At 56.3% G+C, this 20,412-nt stretch overlaps 1 protein-coding gene across 1 annotated transcript in view; it reads left to right on the top strand.

Annotated features, from left to right (window-relative positions):
• The window catches only part of JARID2 (jumonji and AT-rich interaction domain containing 2), a 287,887-nt gene extending 268,022 nt beyond the window's left edge, over nucleotides 1-19,865 (top strand). Inside the window, exons 10-19 of the mRNA XM_008146096.3 lie at nucleotides 1,518-1,610; nucleotides 4,325-4,443; nucleotides 4,525-4,595; nucleotides 5,323-5,437; nucleotides 8,252-8,357; nucleotides 9,333-9,515; nucleotides 9,962-10,092; nucleotides 11,102-11,285; nucleotides 13,966-14,073; nucleotides 17,939-19,865. Coding sequence (XP_008144318.2) covers nucleotides 1,518-1,610; nucleotides 4,325-4,443; nucleotides 4,525-4,595; nucleotides 5,323-5,437; nucleotides 8,252-8,357; nucleotides 9,333-9,515; nucleotides 9,962-10,092; nucleotides 11,102-11,285; nucleotides 13,966-14,073; nucleotides 17,939-18,121 — 1,293 coding nt within the window. The 3' untranslated portion in view covers nucleotides 18,122-19,865. The remainder of the gene's footprint in view (nucleotides 1-1,517; nucleotides 1,611-4,324; nucleotides 4,444-4,524; nucleotides 4,596-5,322; nucleotides 5,438-8,251; nucleotides 8,358-9,332; nucleotides 9,516-9,961; nucleotides 10,093-11,101; nucleotides 11,286-13,965; nucleotides 14,074-17,938) is intronic.
• The last annotated feature ends 547 nt before the right edge of the window (nucleotides 19,866-20,412 follow it).

Here is a 20,412-nt window from a genome sequence, read left to right as displayed (position 1 = left end):
GGTCAATTTTATGAGATTGGGTTGGATCCAAGCAAGAGTTTTTTTGAAAACCTGCTTTGTAAAGTGTATTTTTAGATTTCATCGCAAAATCCTACAAGCTGGGCTGCGGGGCGGCCTGGTGGCCCTGACTGTTGGGGCCATTGACTCTTGGGTGCTGGGTGTCCTCTCGAATTGTGGGCACTCTGCCTTAGGGCGAAACTAGGTCCCTCCTAGTCGTTAGGTTTTTACTTGTATTTACTTATCTACTTATATTTTCATTAAAAAATGGTTTTAGAGAGAGAAAAAGGGAGAGGGAGAGAAACATCGACATGAGAGAGAAAATTGATCAGTTGCCTCCCTTACTCACCCCGACTGGGGATCGAACCTGAGACCTTATGGTTCACAGAACACCCCAAACTACTGAGCAACCTGGCCAGGGCAGGCTGTTATTTTGTAAGGAACAGGATGTCAGAAATTTGGAACTGGAGGGAGTATTTCCTTTGTGTCGGCACTCCACAGAGTCACTTCTAAAGCTGAAAGGCAGATCTCCGAGCAGCCAGTGTGAAGGCTTTGCCCTGGTGTCCTGAGCTGGTCCGTGGCGGGCAGGCTTCCTGTGCTGTGGCGTGTTACTTCCCGTGGGGTGCTCAGAGGGAAACCTCCCCTGTCCCTCAGGGCCGTGGCGCAGGCCGGGTGAAGCTGCACAAGTGCTGTACAGGGTTGTGTTGGTGTCGAGCCTGCTCTACCACAGCCGCTGACCTGGGCCTGATACACCATAGGTGCTCGGCACATATTTCTGTAATCAAGGGGTACATGTGCCTGGTCACCAAAGAGTGAAAGGCATGAATCTTACAAGCTTGTCTCTAACAAAACCTGTTCTGTGGAATAGGTCGGAAATAAGGCCTCCCTGGACTCCCAAATGAGAACAGAGAGCTGTGTGCTAAAGGAGCACCGATCATTTTGAATGTCACTGGGAGGGGGGAGGGGGACAGCAAGAGAGTCACCAGGCTACTTCCGTCCCCTCAGATCCTCGAGGTGAGGTAGCGTGTCTGGCTGCTCTTCATGTGGTGAGGACCCTTGGGGCCCCAAGTTTCTGTCTCTGAGGATCTCCCAGACTTCTCTTCTGGGTTTGTCTTAATGCTGTTAGTTTCTGCACTGGCCCACAACCTTGATCCTTCCCTCACATGGGTAACAGGAATTCTGCCTCCTTTTCCACCCGTACCCATTTCTCCAGAAAGTGAAAGCTGACCCCGCGGCCTCCCGGTGCACCGCCTCCCGGTGCACAGCCTCCCGGTGCACAGCCCGTTGCCTCCAGATACCAGGTCTATTTGCTCCTGGTGCTACAAGACAGTGTGACCTCGTTCCCTTGTCGGCACTGAGCTTCGAGAATGATCCCCCGCCTTCTCTGCTGCGCTAACTTGGGCACCCGCCGCCCAGGCCGCGGGGGTGCCCGCAGAGCCCATGGCAGGGCCAGCCTGATGTGGGCCTAGACTCAGCTGTGTTGCTTCAGCTGGACTTACCTGTTTTTGTTTTCTTTCCAGGGAAGGTCTGTTTCTTTAACAACGTTTTATCGAACAGCAAGAAACATCATGAACATGTGCTTCAACAAGGAGCCTGCACCAGCTGAAATTGAGGTGAGCTGAGCTCCTGCTGCCCGCGTGTTGGGGCCGGGCCTCCTGGCAGCCTGAGAGGACTGGAGTGGTGGACTTCTTTCCCTGTCCTGGGGCAGCTGCAGTTTTAACTCTTGTTCATCTAAACTTCTCAGACTCGGAAAGATAGAGTGAAGAGAGAGCCTCCTCCCGGCTTGTCCCTGATTTACCCCAACCAGAGGCGGAGGCCAGGGGTGAGCTGGGCCTCGTCGTGTCCCCCCGCCACTGGCCGCTCCTCCCCGCCCTCTGGGTGTGTGTTACGCAGGAGAATGTTTGGAATTCCTTGAAACCGTAGCTCTGCTGTGCCTTCTCCCCTGTTTTATTTAGCGGGACTGGCAGAGTGCCATTGTTGTGTTCTGCCAACTCTGTTCTGAGTGTGTGAGGTTGGAAAGACAGTGAGCACCTCTGTGCCCAGACCAGTTAGGGGAGTTCTGTGTGAGGTGCTCCAGGACTGAGACCCTTGGCCAGTGCCCAGCTGAGTGGCTGAGAACTGCCAGCCGCTGGCATCGCCGCCCTCAGCAGCACGTGGTGCTGTCGGAGAGACACCAAACCTCTAGCGCCGTTAAGGGCAGCTGTGGGCGGGAGAGTTGTGCGTCTTGTGTTCTCAGGGACGGATGCCACCTCTTCTGGGTGACCCAGGCTGACCTCTCGGGCCCCGTCATCCTGATTTGACCATGTTTTCCTGGGAGTGGGATTTGCAGGACAGTCTAGGCCACACCAGGACGCCGGGCCCCCTCCATCGGGTACATGTGATGCCGCACCTTCGCCGCCATCATCAGAAGCTCAGCAGGTCCCACTCAAGTCTCCGGCCGTGTCTCGGCTTGGTGTTTCCGTGTCTGCCTTCAGCACCGTTGGCACCTTTTAGGCCTGGGTCTCTGCTGGTGGGCGCACGCCGAGCTCTGTGCTCTGGGTGCTGCCTGGGAACGCCACGCTGTGGCCTGACCGCCGCCCCATCCCCCCGCCAACGCCACATTCCATCAACCACAGTGTCAGCCCGGCCCCGGTTCGGGGACACGTGGCCACACAGTTGCTTGCGAAGCGCTCATGGCCTGTGTGGCAGGCACGTCAGAAGAAAGGAACGCGGCTCTGGAAAAAGAGGCCTTTGGTGCACAACGTCCATCCTTGCGGGCCGGCATCTCTGAAGGTGCAGGGTTTACTGCCATCCGTAGCACGAGGAAAGCTTGGCGTATGTTAGTTTCCTACTTGAGAATTCATTCTCTCTGGAAGTCTGGCTTTTGCTTTAGCAGTTACATACTATTTAAACACAATAGAAATATTTGCTAAAATCCAAACGTTTTGTCTGAGGCCGTCTAGCTTCTGGCTCCTTCAAAGAAGGCCCCCCTTCCTTCGGCCGGTGCTCAGCAGCTGGAGAGCCCCCCTGCGGCAGTGGGCCCCTTCCTCCCACAGCGTCACTCACCGACGACAGGCAGGGCCCGACCGTCACCAGCCCCATCAGCCACACTATCGCTTTCTTCCTTACGTTCGCGCACCTCTGTAAGGAGTCCAGGCGTTTAGAGGCAGTGATTTGACTTACTCTTGGCTTGGGGCCTTTGGGCCGCCAGCCGGCCCCTCTCTGGAAGTTGCCCAGCGCTGTGGGCACCTGCAGCGCCCTCCCCTTCTGCAGTGTTATCACCGGCAGCACTGCCCTGAGCTGACCTGTGGTTATTGGTTAGGCTTCCTCCTCGAAAGGTGGTTCCCGCTAAATGGGCTTTGCCAGGATTCGGGAAGCGATGCCGTGCTTCTAGATTGGTAAATGAAACGAAATGAAAAGTGTGTCCGAGTGTGGGAGTTGCCTAAAGGTGATCTGGGCACGTCTGCTCACCTGTTGGTAAAGCGCGTTCCTGCCACACTCTGTCGGTTCTGAGGGCAGCACTCTGCACGGCCGCTGTGCCCACCGCCCTCCTCCGAGGCCGCTGGCGCGGGTCCAGCTGGGTGTGTGGGCTCTGCCCTTCGTGGAGGTCAGGAGGGCTGGCGCTGGGACGCGTGTGAGGTGCGTCTGTCGAGGTGCTGGAGCAGAGGCTGTTTACTTCAGTCTGAGGACCGCAGTGGCATGTCCTCTGCCTCTGTATCATTTCATTTCCTATCCCCTTTCATTTAAATAATTTTTATTATGATAAACTTAACTTTACCATCCTAACCGTTTTTAAGTGTCCAGTTCAGCAGTGTAAGTACATTCACATTGTTGTGCAGCCATCACCATCCATCCATCTCCAAAATGCTGCTCATCTTGCAGAACTGAAGTCCTGTTTCCATTCTGCAATAACTTCCCGTGCCTCTGTCCCCCAGCCCCTGGCAGTTGCCATTCTGCCTTCAGTCTGTGCTTCTGACGGCTCTCGTCCTCATGGGAGTGGACTGGGCGGTATTTGTCCCGTGGGACTGGCGTATTTCCCTGGGCGTTGTGTCTTCGGGGTGGGTCATGTGGCATGTGTCAGCCTGCCCTTCCTTTGAAGGCTGAAGAGCAGGCCTTTGTCCGGACCGCCTCCTCGGGCCTGTCCGCCCATCTGTGTGGACACGGCCTACATCCTCGCTTCCGCTGAGGTGCACAAGGCTGCCATGAACGTGTGTGCATTTGTCTGTTGGGGTCCCTGCCCTCTGTTCTGGGCCCTGCCTGCCTGCAGAGGTCATTTGAACATCGCTGTCCTACTCCGTGCTCCCTTGGCGGCTGCTCTGTGATGGCTCCTTCCTGCCTCTTCCCGCAGCAAGAGTACTGGCGGTTAGTGGAGGAGAAGGACTGCCACGTGGCGGTGCACTGCGGCAAGGTGGACACCAACACTCACGGCAGCGGGTTCCCCGTGGGGAAATCGGAACCATTTTCAAGGTAGAGTTGGATCTGTTGTCTGCATTTTGGGGACTAGATGTTCTTCCCGCCAGCCTTGTGACGTCCCTCTTTCTTCTGCAGGCATGGATGGAACCTCACCGTCCTCCCCAATAACACAGGGTCCATCCTGCGCCACCTTGGTGCTGTGCCTGGTGAGTCCCACGTGGCCGCCGTCCTCAGGTTCCCGAGGTCTGTTGGGAGCTGGAGCTGGAAAGGGACGGGGACTTCTGGTGGAGAGTATTTAGATTCAAGACACTGATTTGCAGGAAAGAAAGAAATAGGGTCATAGTTGAAATCTGTAATATGTAGGAAGGTGGACCACATCACAGCATCTAGAAGCTGGGCAGGGGCCTAGAGCCAACTTTTCACCTTGAAATTGGTGTTTTCAGAGCAGAAGTCTTGCCTCCATAGGACTAGTGCTGGCTCCTAGCGATAGGTTCTCATTCGGAAAGCCGGTGTCCTGGGGCCTCGGGTCACTGAAGGCTGGGAGCCTCCACGCCCAGTGGAGGTGAGTACTAGGGCCTCTCCAGACACTAGTTAGGTCTGGTGCCCCCCGTTCTCAGCCTTGGGGTCCAGCCCATGGCTGCTGGTTATTTGCCAACAGTCGTCAAGGTCACGTTCCCTGGGGCATCGTGCTGTCTGACTTGTGGAGTAAGATGCTCTTTCACTGCTGTTTGTAGCGTGCCCATCTCAGCCTGGCTTCTGTGCAGCAAGCAGGAAGAGCAAGTTCCTTCTTACTGGGCTTTGCCTGGCTGGTTTTGAATCCTCCCTCCCTTCCTCCCTTCCTTCCTCCCTCCCTTCCTCCCATTTGGGGACAAAAAAGTGATTCTGATAGCTGTTACTCAGACATTGTTGCTGCTTTCTCCCTTTATGTTTTAGGAGTGACAATTCCCTGGCTAAATATTGGCATGGTCTTTTCTACCTCATGCTGGTCTCGAGACCAAAACCACCTTCCCTACATCGACTACTTACACACTGGTGCTGACTGCATTTGGTGAGTATGCTGGCCCTGGTGGTGGTGGTGTGGGGGGGGGGGGGGCGTGGACAGGCTCCGAGAGCTGCTTTCCTATGTCCCAGCTCCTTGTCCGAGCTCCCAGCTTGGGGTTTCCTGCCTCTGTTGGAGGGGCTGGAGGCGGCAGGGAATAATTTAAGTTGCTCTGGTGATAAGCATCACTTCATGTGCTCATTTATGTTCCCTTTTTGTCAGTTGCCTCTTTCTATTTGCTTTTCTTCTAGGATATGACTTCTTATTGTTGGTTTCCAAGTGTTTGTTTCATGCTCGGGCTGAGAAACAGGAAGAGTCACAGTGGGACTGCTGGGTGGTGTCAGGCATGCTGTTCCCTCTCTGGCCTCGGGAGCAATGGTTTTGAGTGTCTCTGCAGCAGAGCCTCCCAAAGCCCTCTCGGCTGCGGGGAGAGTAGGTCTTATGGGAAATGGAGTTCTTCCTGTGTCCGGGCGCACATAGTGTCTCCCCTGGACACATCTGTCTGTCTCGTGGGAGGCAGTCTGCTCGGTGCCCACCTGGAGCCTGACTGTCACCTCCACCCAGGTCTGATCCGTGGCTGGCTCTTCCGTTTCTTTATTTAGGTGGCAGCTGGGAAATTACTGCAAATAATTAGACGTCTTGTCGTCTGACAGTCTACCAGCCTCACGCTCATCCTGCGCTGATTGTTTATTGTCCTCTTGGGGTGATGAGGCTTCTTTACGAAAACAAACGGCCTTGGCACTTCGGTCCGCGCTCTGAGGAGCCCGCGTCTGCAGCGGCCTCACCAGGGCGCCCGTGTCCCAGCCACACCGTAGGGAGTGGTGGTTGGTGTCGATGGGAGCAGGACCTGCGGGCCTCCTGGGGGGGTGTGCGGGGGAGGGTGGTCTCGGCGCCTGCGGTTGGTCTGTGAGCGGCTGCTGCCTGGGGAGGCCTGGGCAGAGGACGTGTAGCTGTGCTGTCCAGGGCGCGAGCGGCTGCTGGGACTGTGGGAGAGGGTGTGGTCCCCTTCCCCGAGCCCCTGTGCCCTCCATGTCGTTCCCGTGGAGAAGCTTCTGTGGACAGCGCGGGCCTGGTGTGGGGTTCGGGGAGTCCCCCCAGACCTGCGACCTGAGCCAGCACTCCTGACGGCCCCTGGGCCTGGTGTGCGAGGACCATGGCCAGGAGGGCGACCGGTAAAGGAAGGTGGGGTTAGAGGAAGGGAAGGGAGAGTCTGTGGACTTCCTGAGCACAATCCCCTGCCCCTCACTGAGGGGGAATAAAGAGGAGGCCGGGATGTGATTGGAGAACTTTATGGGTTGCGGTTTTTTGTAAAACATCTGATTTTGGTTAGAAATCCTGGGCTTAAATCACAAATCAGTAACAGAATATGTTGGCATTGAAATAACATGAGCATAATAAAAACCACTCCATGTGGCAACTGAAACAGGATTTGGCCTCCAAGTGAAGGATTTCATCACAGACACCTCAGCGTGGCTGAGAGCAGGCCTGCCCGCGGGCCTGGGGGAAGGTGCCAGGTTGGAACGGGGCCTGAGGGCTGGGCGGCTGCCCAGAGTGACCAGAGCTGGGCGGCGTCACAACTGCACCAGAGCCACTGCCCCTGACCTGGCTGACCCTGGGCCGGTGGCTGCATGTGCTCTGCAGGCCCAGGGCCTGTCAGGACACTCGGGATGGAGGGGGCGGTACTCAGAGAGGTCACCTTGCCCAGGGTCCACTCGGCAGGTGTCCCGCTGCAGCCTGCTGGCCCCTATGGGTGGGAGACAGAAGGGAGGGCCTGGAGGAGGCCTGGCACACCGGCCTATGCACGCGACTGCCTGGTCCTGGATTTCACAGGTAGGTGTCCCCTTGTGGGGACACCAGCAGTAATCCCCCGCTCTCCGTGGCCGCGGTAAGGTTCCAAACTTCCCTGTTAGTTCAGGTCTGCCGACATCCTCGGCCTTCCCCACCCTGTCTTCCCTGTCACTCCGTAGCTGTGCTCGGGGGTCTGTGCTGTCCCGAGCCCCACCCTGCAGCTGCCTCCACCGCCTGGCTCCCGACGTCCCTCAGTCCGCGTGACGCAGACCTGCCTGTGTGGGTTGATTTCCTGTGTGTTTCGCCAGCTGATCCTTGGCTGGCTGGGTTCTGGCTGCCCAGCTGCCTCAGTGGGGCAGGCCTGCGACCCGGTGCACCCTCCTCTCATTCCATCATTTCACAGCGGCCGGTCGGCTTCTGTGCCGGCACGAGCCAGCATGTGCACAGGCAGGCCTCCTTCCCCACCTTTTTCTGTATTTGGAGAACTGAGGGGTTCCCCTGCCTTTCTGGTCACCCAGCCTGCCGCTCTGGGGCCAGGAGGTTGAGCTGGGCCAGGCTCTCACGAGGTGGCCCGGGTTGGAGAGCTGAGGGAAACGCGTATTCCAGCACTGAATCCTAGTTCTGCGGCGCCTCCTGTTACAGAACAGCGTCAAATGCCAGCCCGGGGATGAGACGCAGCCTTGGCGCACTCACGGAAGGCTAACTGAGTCTGCAGATGTGCCTGTGTCTGATTTATATGGGGTTTTAAACATCTGGTTTTGATTTGAAGGTTTTTGGGCTCATGTATAGGTCAGATCTGCATAAAAGATGAGCATGCTGTGCTATGCTGGTCGGAAGCAGCCTGTTGCCTGGGAGTGGGGTGGGTGTGGCCTGAGAACCACGGTGCCAGTCACCGAGCCAGGCATCTCCCTGCTCCTGGGACTCAGTCTCTCCTCCAAGTTTCAGTCTCTCCTGCGCCCGAGGATGCAGGGTGGGCCCAGCCCATGCTCCCCAGGCAGGTCCTGGTCAAGCCTCTGCCTTGTCTCCTGACACCAGGTATTGCATTCCTGCTGAGGAGGAGAGCAAGCTGGAGGACGTGGTGCACACTCTGCTGCAAGCCAATGGGACCCCAGGGCTGCAGATGCTGGAGAGCAACGTCATGGTATGTGCAGCTCCTGCCTGTGCTGGCGCCGGGCCTGGGCTCGGGGTAGGCAGGGCTGTTGGACAGTCACCCTCTTGGCTGGCCTGCCTTTCAGAGGCACAGAGGACAACGCAAAGTGAATCCTCACAGCGTCATCCAAACTCATTGTCCTCTTCTGTGGACACCAAACAGGTGCTTTCCTCAGATTGCACAGGGCGTCGGGCACGTGCGCCGTGGCCTGTGATCTGTCTCAGGGCCGGTTTTGTGTGTGGAGACTGGGGTGTGTGGCGAGGTGGGTCCTGCTTTTGGGTGGGCACTGGGGTCTGTTGGTACTGCTATTCCCACCTGCTGGGCACCTGGATGCCTGGACAACAGAGCAGAAACCCTCCACCTCACAGGGGTGGGCACAAAGGCTTCTCTGATCCCGTTTTCGAAAGTCACGGGGCTGTTGAGTTCCTGGGAATCCTTTTAGCCTCGTGTTTGGACACCTGAGCTCAGGCCCCTCTGGCCCCGCTGACCCCTCCCTGGGCCTCAGGTCTGGCTCGGGGAAGCTGAGCAGCAGCCCCTCTAGGGTGCAGGTTTGAAGGTCCCCAGGCTGTACCTCTGTGGCTCTGCCGATTGAGGATTTTTCCCATTCCCACCCCTGTTACTGCTGGGCAGGGATGGGAAAGGCTCTGATGTGGCCTGTAGGGCTGTGTTCTGCTAGTGGCCACACATCTGGGTGGCTCTGTTGCTTGGTCCAGTGTCAGTTCAGATCTTTCTTCTAATTAGGTTGGCATCTTTATTTTTTAAATGAGAAACAAAAAATCTTCAATACCAAATCTAATCTGTCTCCTCATGAACCGGCCTCTTCTTAACTCCGGGGCCCTGCCTGGAGGGCAGGTGTGGGTGTCACCCACCTGCCGGGCAGGCTAGCGCATGGCGGGGCAGTGGGGGTGGGAGAGTGGCCACGAGTGTGTCCTGCAGAGTGTGTCTCAGCCCCGATCTGCTCCCCAGATTTCCCCGGAGGTGCTGTGCAAAGAGGGCATCAAGGTGCACAGGACCGTGCAGCAGAGCGGCCAGTTCGTCGTCTGCTTCCCAGGATCCTTTGTGTCCAAAGTGTGCTGCGGCTACAGCGTCTCCGAGACTGTGCACTTTGCCACCACCCAGTGGACAAGCATGGGCTTCGAGACGGCCAAGGTAGGCAGGCGATGCGCATGTGCAGACACTCGCCCCGTCCCCGTGCTGCCCGCCCCTTAGATGGGTTTAATTTTAGAAAATGCTTCTGAGCGGTGGCGGAGAGGGTTTCCCAGGAGAGAAGATCTGTTAGGGGTTAATTTGTATCAAGAGAGACTCTGAGTCCCATTGTGGGCGCACCGGAACCTGGGGGGACCGACTGATGGCACTTCAGGTCAACACTGGAAACGGGGAGAACGTCACCCCATTGTCACGTTGGGGCCCCTGCCCAGTGGCTGGTGGCACAGCAATAGCGTTTCCTGGTCCCTGTGCCTTTCCCACAGGCAAACAGGATTGTTGTACGAGTTTCACTGCTTTGAAACCCAGTGGAACTCCAAATTTGAAAATTCAGATTGCATCTTCTGCCCCGTAAAGTCTCCCGCCTAAAGGGACGTGACCGCTTCTTGCAGGAAATGAAGCGTCGCCATATAGCTAAGCCATTTTCCATGGAGAAGTTACTCTACCAGATTGCACAAGCGGAAGCGAAAAAGGAGAACGGCCCCACTCTCAGTACCATCTCGGCCCTTCTGGATGAGCTCAGGTAACCAGACCTGGTTCCGACCCTGGGCCGAGGCCAGGGCGCCAGGCCTCACCGGGGCTCTGCAGGGTGCGGTGCAGCCACCTGCTCAGAGTGGCAGAGCCCACCTGGTGCTTGGCCAGATGAGTGAAACCTTTTGGGTCTGTTTCTTTTTATCTCTATTTATTTTGTAATTTAAACTTCCTCTTGTTTTCATGTTTGCTACTTGGAGTCAGAATTTCCTGAGGTGCTGATGCAAAAGGTTACCCCTCTGTGGGATGACCAGGAGGTGGGCTCTGATGCCTGGGTGCCTCGGATCCTAGCAGCACGTTGCCAGGGAGGAAATGTTGGCCACAGCCTCCTTTCTGGAGGTTAGAGTGGCGTGGAGAGGCCACAGAGCCTCACTGGGCTTCTTGCCAACCTGCTCAGGACGCTTCCATCCCGCAGCGACCGAAGGAGCTCTCCCTAGGTGAAGCCGATCAGGGCCGAAGCCGAGGAGAAGTGCCGCCCTTTGCTTGGCTTCCTGTGTAACCCTCTTCTCTTTTCCCACCATGTAGCTTCGCCATCTCTCCCTCCCCGGGGAGAGACTCGGTCGGTAGTGCTGACGGACAGCACACGGATTTCGACTCGTGTTGGTCGAACCTTTGATGACAATACCAGCAAATAGTTTGTTACACCCGTTCTTGGCTCGGAGCGAAGGGGCAGGGCCCCCTAGTGGCAGTGAGGGGTTTGCCATGTGTGCCTGGTGTTGCTCTCCTGTTAGGCAGAGCCCAGTTGTGAGAGTAGCCTTGGAAGCTGGGGGGTGTCTGACCTTTTGACTAAAGAACACGGGTCTTCATTGGGGGTCTTGGGAAGGCGAGCATGTACTTCTCACCGCCCTCCTCTGACAGGAGGGTGCACCTGGACGGGGGGGGGGGGGGGGGGGGGGGGGCACAGTTGCCTGGGGCGCAGCATGCTCCCTTTGAAGGTGAGGGACGGCCAGGCACCGAGCTCAGCCTCCTGAGGGCCCGGCGCTTGTGTTGTGTTTGGACAGGGATACGGAGCTGCGGCAGCGGAGGCAGCTGTTCGAGGCCGGCCTCCACTCCTCTGCCCGCTACGGCAGCCACGACAGCAGCAGCACCGTGGTGGATGGGAAGAAAAAGCCTCGAAAGTGGCTGCAGTTGGAGACCTCGGAGAGGAGGTGTCAGATCTGCCAGCACCTGTGCTACCTGTCCATGGTGAGCTGCGGGCCCCTGCCAGCTCCCGCCTGTGCCTGCCCGCAGAGGGGCTTCCTGCTGCAGGACGCCTGTCAGGAGGCCCGCCCTTGGACCTCCTGCCCACCTGCGCCGGGGTCCTGACCTCCAGGGGTCAGCACCGCATCCTCAGCATCCAGGTCCGAGGGACCGAGGGCGGGTGGGCTCCACTCTGCCCGTCTTTCTCCACAGAGTCTCTCCTCACGTGTAGCTTCATGTCTGCAGGAAGAGGGCCTCCCTCACGCCGCTGCCCTGTCCCCGCCCCTCGTCCCCAGGCTTCCCTTGGTGTCCCCTGGTGAGGGGCTGGGCTCCCCCACTCTGCTGCCAAAGTTGACGTGGGGCCTCACCTAACCTTGGCTTTTCCCCGTTTCCATTCATCTACGTGACCTCTCATTGTCCTCAGGACTCTGAAATCTGTCTTTGGGTAAAACGAATGTTTCTCTTCAGCAACACACACCCATCCCCAGCCTCCCCGCCTCTGATCAGAGTTGCCTGTGAGCCAGCTCTTCCTCCTGCCCCTCTGTCCCTCAGCGCAGCCCCGCCTCCTTCTATTCTTTCTGGTTTGTTCCCACAGGGCCCGAGGGCTTGGGGCTTCCCCCCTCAGCCTCACCTGTGATTTTGTGGGGTGGCTTACCCCGCCCATCCCTGGCCAGAGGGGCCTGGCAGAACTTGGCTCAGCTGGGCTGGGGTAGCTCATCTCTCCCCTCCCACCGGGCAGCTGCCCTGACACAGGTGTGTGGGTGCCCCAGCTCCCACTCCAGGTGCTCCCCACCACACGCCTGGCACTCGTGGCCTCCAGTGCTGGTGCCCTCTCCCCTCCCATGTGCATTCTTCCTCCAGAAAGAGAAGCTTAGATAGTACGTGCCCACCCCATGCCAGCATGGCACCAGCACCCCTCACGTGAGGCCCACGTGCCTAGACGCAGAGCAGCAAGTGTGCCAGGTCTGACTGCAGCGCCGCACGCCTGCGCCTGACTCCCACCGCTGCCCTGCGGAAGAGATGGGCCACAACCAGTCCCAGCTGAATCATGTGCTCTTTGTGGCATCAGGGAGGTCAGAACTCTGAAAGGAGAGAAACTGCTGTATTTGTTTGCTGCTGCTCCTGTGGCAAATACCACAGACTGGGGGCTCAAAGCACAGAGGCAGAGGCTGGGGGTCCGAGACCAGGTGTCAGCGGGGTTGGTTCCTTCTAAGGCCTCTCTCTTCCTTGGCTTGTAGGTGCCCCTTCTCCCAGTTCCTCCCCTGGTCTTCCCTCCGCACATCTGTGTCCTAATTCCTTCTTGTAAGAACATAGGTCATATTGGACTAGACCCCACACTTAACCACCTCATTTTACCTTAATCTCCTCTTTCCGGGCCCATGTACAAATCATCACATTCTAAGGTCCTGGGGTCAGGACGCCAGCCTGTGAACTGGGTGGATGTAATTCAGTGTGTAACAACCACACGTCTTCTGTCTAGTCTGTCTTTGCCCACGTTTGTGAAGATCACTTACGAAGTCCTTGAGGTCTGTGTTCATTCCTCTCCCTCTGGAGTGGATTGTCCCATGGGAATCACTGCCTCACTCCGTGAGCACGAACGACCCTGTCGGGCCCTCCATGTGTGGCCCTGGTCCACTCCCCGGGGCTCATTGGACGCTTTCAGAAACCTGGACCTGGGAGTTGTCATCAGGCATTTCTTACCAGCCTGGATGTTATAAAGCGTGTGTCCTAAATTCATAGGTAAAAATTGAGGTTTTATTTATAGTTACAATTTTCATTGCTTGGACACCTGGTAAATGTGGGCATTTTTGTCCGTCCCTCCCACTAGCCATGTCTTTAAAGGTGATGCGTCTCTGCCAGTGTCACCTCTTTGCCCAGAAGCACTGGAGACAGGACCCCCAGGTCTTCCCTTACATCTTCATGAAAGGGTCGGGGAACCTCTTGCATCTTGTGGCTGAAGGCAGCATTTCTTTTTAATTTTAAACACAGAACGAGAACAGGACTAGAAGTTGGAGTCAGCTATTCTTTCTCCTTGCCCCACGGTCCAGGTCGCCCGTGCTGTGGTGGGTCAGGCCTGTCCACATCCTGCCCGCACGTGCTCCGTGTGGCCTTGGGGTCTGGCGTGTGCTCTCACACGGCCGCTGGAGGCTCTTCTGTGTGTGGGAGGAGGGGCCTGTCTGGGTGGCAGAGGATCAAGACTGTGCTGGTTGGTGTCTGGCCCCAGGGGCTGGGGTGCAGAACAGCTCCCACGTTCCCAGCTGGACTGACTGAGCTGCGGGGATGTCCTGGGCCTGCTCCCGCTGAGCTGGCACTGCTTGTGCCTGCCCAGGTAGTTTTGAACAAAAAGCCTCAGAATGTGCGAGCTTCTAAACAAGCATCAGTACTTTATCCCATCTTCCCCGCCTAACGGCACCTAGAACCTCTCACAGGCAAGTGCAGCAGGAATCGGGGGACCTCGAGGCACCCTTAGGTGCAACTTGGAGACAGTCTGTTACTCGTTTCAAGTGTTGTTGAAGACCTTGCTGCAGGTGATTTTGAGAGATGCACACTCCTTAGCGTGGACAACGATGTCAGGACAGGCCTTCCCTGGCTCCTGGGGCCTCGCCCCTCCCAGGCCCCTCCCTGGCACGTCCCGGGCAGCAGTGCTGCGATCCCCTTCAGCCCCTCAGGACCGTCTTCCTTGCAGGTCGTTCAGGAGAATGAGAACGTGGTGTTCTGCCTGGAGTGTGCCCTGCGCCACGTGGAGAAGCAGAAGTCCTGCCGAGGGCTGAAGCTGATGTACCGCTACGATGAGGTCAGTGCCGCCACGTGAGGGCCTGCGCGAGCAGCCGGCGGGGGCTCTGCAGGGGAGGGCCCTCGTGTCGCCGGCCCTCGCTTACTGTAGGGATGAGCCGGCCTCTCATCACCCAACTTGAGCCAGTTTGGCACGGCCCAAGACCAGGTGCATCCCCCGTGGTTCTTTCTGGTGCTCGTGGCTGGACAGCCCAGCCTGTGGGAAAGTCGCAAGATGGGGGATTGTGAGGTTGTCTGACCTGGAGAAACCCAGGAACTGAAACTGGAAATTTCTCTTTCCCAATCGTGGTTTCATTCGTTTTCTCCTCCATGTCGCTCGTAGCTTTGTAGGTGGGCCTGTCCACGCCTCCCCGTGCAGGGCCGCAGTTCTCCCTCCCCATCGAGCCCTGGCGGCATCTCGGTCAGCGTTCCTAGCCACCAGGCCTCCCTCCGTTTGTAAGGGATGTGGTTTCCAGATCTGGTGCTGGTGTCCCTGTGCCGCACTGGCTGGCCGGGCTAAGGAAACGGCGGACCGTGGGCCGCCTGTGCACACCCATCACAGGACAGACCCCAACTGCAGCACCTGGTTCCAGCGCTGGTTCCTGGTTCCTTTCCTTCCTCCTCCCAGGCCCTGAGCCGTCTGGGCCAGTGAGATGCCGAGTACGTAGCTGTGGCTGCTGGAGGGCCTCAAAACCAAGTCTGTCTGGCCGTGTTCTCAGAGAAGCCTGACGCAGGGTCTCGGGGCCAGGGCAGAGGAGCCCTGGCTGTGGCCCTTCCTGGACCGTGCAGCTGGCAGGGCTTGGAAGGGATTTCTGCTGAGACTCTGTGGTGGTGAGAAGGCTTTCGTTCTAACTTAGAGAGCCCCCCCCCCCCCATGCTTGGTTGTGATGCCTCACACGTACACTGACCATTATAACCCTGGCAGCGCTGCCGGCAGGGGCAGGGGCGGCTGTGGCTGCATCGCGGTGCTTTGGCAGATACCTCCATCTCTTATGGAAAAGCTACAACACAGCTCAGCATCCTTTATCCTCTCCGCAGGCATCTAACTTCAGGTCAGAGCACACAGTGGGCAGCAGGCTGTGGCACATGGTGCCGGGGCCGCTCTGAGCTCCCCAGGCTCCATGTCTGGCAGGAATTGCATCCAGCAGGGGCCAGGCTCTTTGCCCTCACCCAGGGGCCCCAGCTAACGTGCGGGGAGAGCCTTTCTCCTCACCGTGCATCCATTTCTGTAAGTCCTGTTGGTTCCACCTTCCAAGTAAATCCCAGGTCCAGCCAGTTCCCACGGCTGCCAGTGCTTGTGCCCTCAGTTAAGGAGCCGGGGTGGGACTCCCTCCATCGCTCTCTGGTTCCTGTGCCCAGGTGTGTCTTCACTGAGACCCCCACTCGGCCTGAGACGCTCCATATGGAGCCCTTCCTGTGCCAGCTGGTTGGCAGGTACAATCCATTCGACTCCCGTGGGTGAGCGCGCTTCCTTCAGCCAACACACCTGGGCACAGGAACCAGGGAGCGATGGGCCTCCAGGTAAAGCCAGGCTCCCAGGCTCTCCGCTCCATGCAGCGAGCACGGGGGTCCCTCTGTCTGCTGTCACCCCTCCAGTTTCTCATAAATACTTCCTGCAACATACGGCCCTGCCCCTCAGAGGGCACCTTTCGCTTCTGACTGGCCCAGAGCCCTTCTTGAGGATCCCCCTCAGATTGCCATGGGGACCCGTCACCCATCCTGGCCGGCCCATTGCTGCACACACTGCCACCTGGGGGCCCTTCCACCAGCCCTTGCCCGCCATCTTCCGCAGCGTAGTCCCCCTCAGGCGGCACGGTCCTCAGTGGCCTCAGGCCATGTACAGGGCACGACCTGTGCAGCCGTGGGCCCTGCCCGGAGCCCCCCTCCGGCTCCCCTTAGGCTTCCTGGAGGTTAATCCACACGAAGCCATCACACACCCGGGTGCCCAACAGGCCTCTGGGGCGAGGGGGCCCCTGTGGGAGCCCAGCTGTGGGGCAGGTTTGGTGCGAGTCTTTGGCTAGGTTGTAAGATTGGAGGCTGAGAACAGATCTCGGCATCTTGGCTTTTTAAGAGCATGTCAGGCAAAGCCAGGAACCACGTTGCCCTTCCACCATCGCTCTAGCAGCAAATGGCTTCTAGAACAGTTAAAACACCCTGGTGTCTGACAGCTGGCAGAGTGCAGCGGCCGCAGCGGGGCCTCTCCAGGGCGATTTCGAAGCTCTCCAACATGTGGGTGTTCCCACCGCCAGCCGTCTTGTCGCGAGATGTCTGATGAGACCGAGGTCCTGGAAGAAGAATCCCACACGTGGGGCCCGTCGGTCTAAAGCTTGGTTGGTGGTGTTCTGAAGCCCCTGAGCTCCCTGTGGCCGGGCTTATCTTAGCAAATGAAAACCTGCAAGTCCGTTGGGAAGTTGGACTGTTTAATTGCGGAATTTTCAGCCCCGGTGTGCACTTTGGAAATGGCTCTGAGCGCACCACAGCTCTTTTTGACGCCCAGCAAACAACCGTGGGCCGCAGCGAAGTGTGGGCTTCCTCGTGCTGTGGAGGTGGCTTTAGTCCCACGTCTCTGGGTTTGACCACAGCTCATCTAGATACCACTTGTTACATGTTTATGTCTAAGTGTCCAAAGGGCCAGAGGCTGTACCTCACAAACATTCAGCCCTGCCCCTTCCCAGGGCGTCTTTAACTCCTTTCAGACACTTTTCCCTCGCTGCCTTTACCCTTTCATTTCTGTGTGAGGAGCCTCCTGCTGCTGTTTCCAGAAGGCGGGAGGCAGGCAGGACCTGGCTGGCCCTCAGGCCTCTACGTGAGTAAAGGGGCGGCCACCTGTGTGCCCTGTGTCCACATGGTTCCCTCCATCCCTGGCCCAGCAGCTGTCATAAAACGTTCTGTCAGAGCTACATGACATTTTGATATTTTTGTGTGGTTTCTTTTAAAACTGGATGATTATGAGTTACGTTACAACTGTATTTTTGATAGCAACAGAGAAATGGTTATCGCGAGTGAATTTTAAGAACGCATGTTTTGTTTGCCATCTCTCCTTCACAGAGGGAGGGAGGAGGGAACAACGGAAACGTTTCTAGTCAAGTGTTTGCGTTCATTTGCGAGACCAGGTGACACAGGCTGGAGTGTCAGGGCAGCGGTGAAACGGCAGCGTCAGGCCTGTGTCACCACCCAGGGAGCACGCTGAGAGGACCCGAGGCCTGGAGCCCACGGGTCTTTTCTCCTAAATGCTCATTGTGGAGGCGGCGAGCTGAGTCCTCCCCTTCGTAGGTGGGGCCCCGGGTGGCAGCCGGCTAACCTCTGAACTCCGAGGCCGCAGGGGTCATCCACAGGTTCCTGGTCTCAGGGCTGTGTGTCCCGCTGTGTGGTGAGGGAATCTGTACCTCAGGACCAGGAGTAGACCCAGACTGGGATACAGCTTTAAGAAACAATTACGTAGCGAACTGTGCAGTTATAGGACGATGTATTGCAGGCTTTAGCATATTAGTTTGTCTACACCTCGCAGCCACCAGGAGATGTCATCAGGTAGCCGACTGTGACAGGCACCTCGGCCTGTGCCGTGCTGGCTGTCAGGTGAGGTGCAGCGGATTCTCCCGAAGACGGGAAGCGTGTTTTAGGTGCGTCCTCAGAACTGCCTGGCCTGTCTCCTTCTCTAGCCTGCTGCATCCTCAGACTCGACGCGATTCCTAAAGTCTGTCCCGACTTCCCTGCAGCCCGCTCCTCGGGCAGCGCTCAGCAGTCTGTGTTGACGAGGTCTGAGGAGGATGACTGGCAGTGCTGCCATGCTGCCCGCTCTGCTCGCACCGGTCGTGGTGTGGTTCCGGGGCAGCACGCTTCTGGCTTCTGGTTTGTTAATTCTTTGTCTTCCTTCCAACCCTCAACAGGAACAGATCATCAGTCTGGTCAATCAGATCTGCGGCAAGGTCTCTGGTAAGAACGGCAGCCTGGAGAACTGTCTCAGTAAACCGACACCAAAAAGGGGGCCCCGCAAGAGAGCGACGGTGGACGTGCCGCCTTCCCGGCTGGCCCCCTCCAGCTCCTCCCGGAGCGCAGCGAGCTCGTCCTGAAGCTGCCCCCGCCGCGGCCGACGGAGATCTATTTTTTGTAATTACCATATTCTAGTTTGGAGTACTTGCTGTAGGATACAAGCTGTCTTTGCACTAGCTCTAAAGAAGATTTTCTTCTGGTTTTAGAGAACTAATTTTGTTTTAGCATTAAACTGTTGAACTTTTTTTTTGTACTTAGAATACCTAGATACTGCAGTCAGATTTTTGAAACTGCCGTATATTCACTGTTTTAAAACCCTTGAGGGGCTGTATTAATTTGTATCGCCCCTGTGGCTGACAAAAGCCTTTTTGTTTGATTTTTTTTTTTTTTTTTTTTGTAACTGTTGGGGGAAAAATGATTTTTTTAACCCATTTTTGAAGAGGGTGAAGTTTGGAGAACAAATTTTAAAACTTTCAGTCATGTGAGATTTTTCTAGAGAGGAAAGGGGTAGGAGACAGACACACACACACACACACACACACACACAAAACTTGAAAAGAAATGGCTTTACTTTGGCTGTCTTTTCTTCAGTCATGTGCAAGATGAGTTTGTAATTTTTTAAATCAGAGAACCCCATTTTGTTTCTCTGGGCGGTTGTGGCAGCTGAAGGCGGACATTGTTTCCTAACCATAGGCAAAATGAGGAGATTTGAGTGACGAGGTTCTCCTTACCAGCACATCACTATGCATCTAAGAAAGAAGAGAGAGAAGAGAAAGACTGCCTGTCTCGGAGGGGTCACGTGCAGAAACCTGTGCCTGATTTCATTAGGAAATCCATCCTGTTATTTTTTTGGTGCTGTTGGCTACTTTATCAAAAAACCCTTCAATAGCATCCTTAAGGGAAGAAAAAGAAAAAAAAGTGATTGAAGCCGTAAGTGCTTCTTTGTCATAGATGTGCAATCTTTCTAACATTCCATCTCATCTCACTGCTTGTTTCACACCTCACAAGTCAGCATTAATCTTCTTGTTAAATTTGTTTTGTTTAGGATCATACTTAGAGCCACTAGGAGGTCTGCAGTTCTTTTTGAATGTGAAAATGCATTTGTGCTCATCTTGTCTATTTTTTCTCTTCATGTTGTAACAAAAAGAAAAAAAAAAGAATCCCATCCTTTTGTACATATGCCTGTAAATTGTTTTAAATACTTGAGCCTTTTTCTCAGTGGGCGTGGGGAGGGGGGGTGAGAAGACAAGATGAAGAAAAGCCTTACATTTCAGTTTCTTCATCGGTTGGATTGGATGCTTACAGGGTTTTTCTTGTAACATTTATAAGTGCTGCTTACATCACTGAACAACAACACAAAAATAATAATGGAGTAGCTGTTGCCCTTCTCCAGTTGTGTGTACAGTATGTGTGGAATAAAGAAGGGAAACTGTTTTCACAAGCTGTTCTTTGTTTCATAATTGGATTCATCGATCCCGTAGCTACCCAAACTGCACTGAGCTTGCCAGTGGGACTGTCAGGAACGTCCTGTGATCCACTTTGTTGGTTGTTGTTGCAGAGACTGAACTGTTTGGAATATTTAACAATTACATAAGCGGAGTCGTGTTTTCCAATGTGGTTGTCGGTTTTATGGCCTTGCTGTGTACCTTCCCTCTTTCTGACAGTAAACTTCTGCCTACGGCTTACAGTTTGACGTTTAATTTATTAGCGCTGCTCTGCACTCTTCCCTCGGGAGGGAAGACTTCATGTTGTTTATTGCCAGTTTTTTGTTTACTTTTCAGGTTTGTACTACAAGGTTTAATAATAAAAACAAAGTTTTTTGGACATTTGTCTTGTGGAAGATGAGTGAATGAAATGAGCTTTCTTTCCCGGTAAATGGGTGGAGGGTGAGAATCCTCCCTTAGCCGGAGCGGCAGACAACACCGCCTGACCCGGCTCACCGTCCTCTGCTACCAATGCCTGCTGCGTGCCTCTTGTTTCCCAGCCAAGGCCACTGGGAGCAGCACTGAAGGGCCAGGCCGCCCCGCCCTGGGGGTGCGGGTGGGGGTGGGGCTGGGCGCCAGGCTTCCCTCACCCTGAGGCGGCCAGCTGGGCAGGTGGGCCCCGGGGGGCGTGGGGGCGATGAGGAAAGCGGGAAGGAAAGCCCCACCCCGTCCGGTGGAAGAACGGCGCATGGTTTGGTTGTTTCCTTTGGGCCCAGGTGCTGCTGCGCTAAAGCCGGTTAGTTGCGGAGCTGATTTGGTGGTGAAGGCCCGCTTTGGTCAGGTTAGCTACAGCTCGGCTTTGGAGGAAGCAGGGCTTCCTATCTGTGAAGGCCTTGCTCGCTGAGGCCACGTGGAGACCCCGTTACCCAGCCCGCCAGCCCTGCGGG

The sequence above is a fragment of the Eptesicus fuscus genome, chromosome 9, assembly GCF_027574615.1.
Source record: "Eptesicus fuscus isolate TK198812 chromosome 9, DD_ASM_mEF_20220401, whole genome shotgun sequence".
NCBI classification, from domain to species: Eukaryota; Metazoa; Chordata; class Mammalia; order Chiroptera; family Vespertilionidae; genus Eptesicus; species Eptesicus fuscus.
This window is presented reverse-complemented; position numbering and strand designations above follow the sequence as displayed.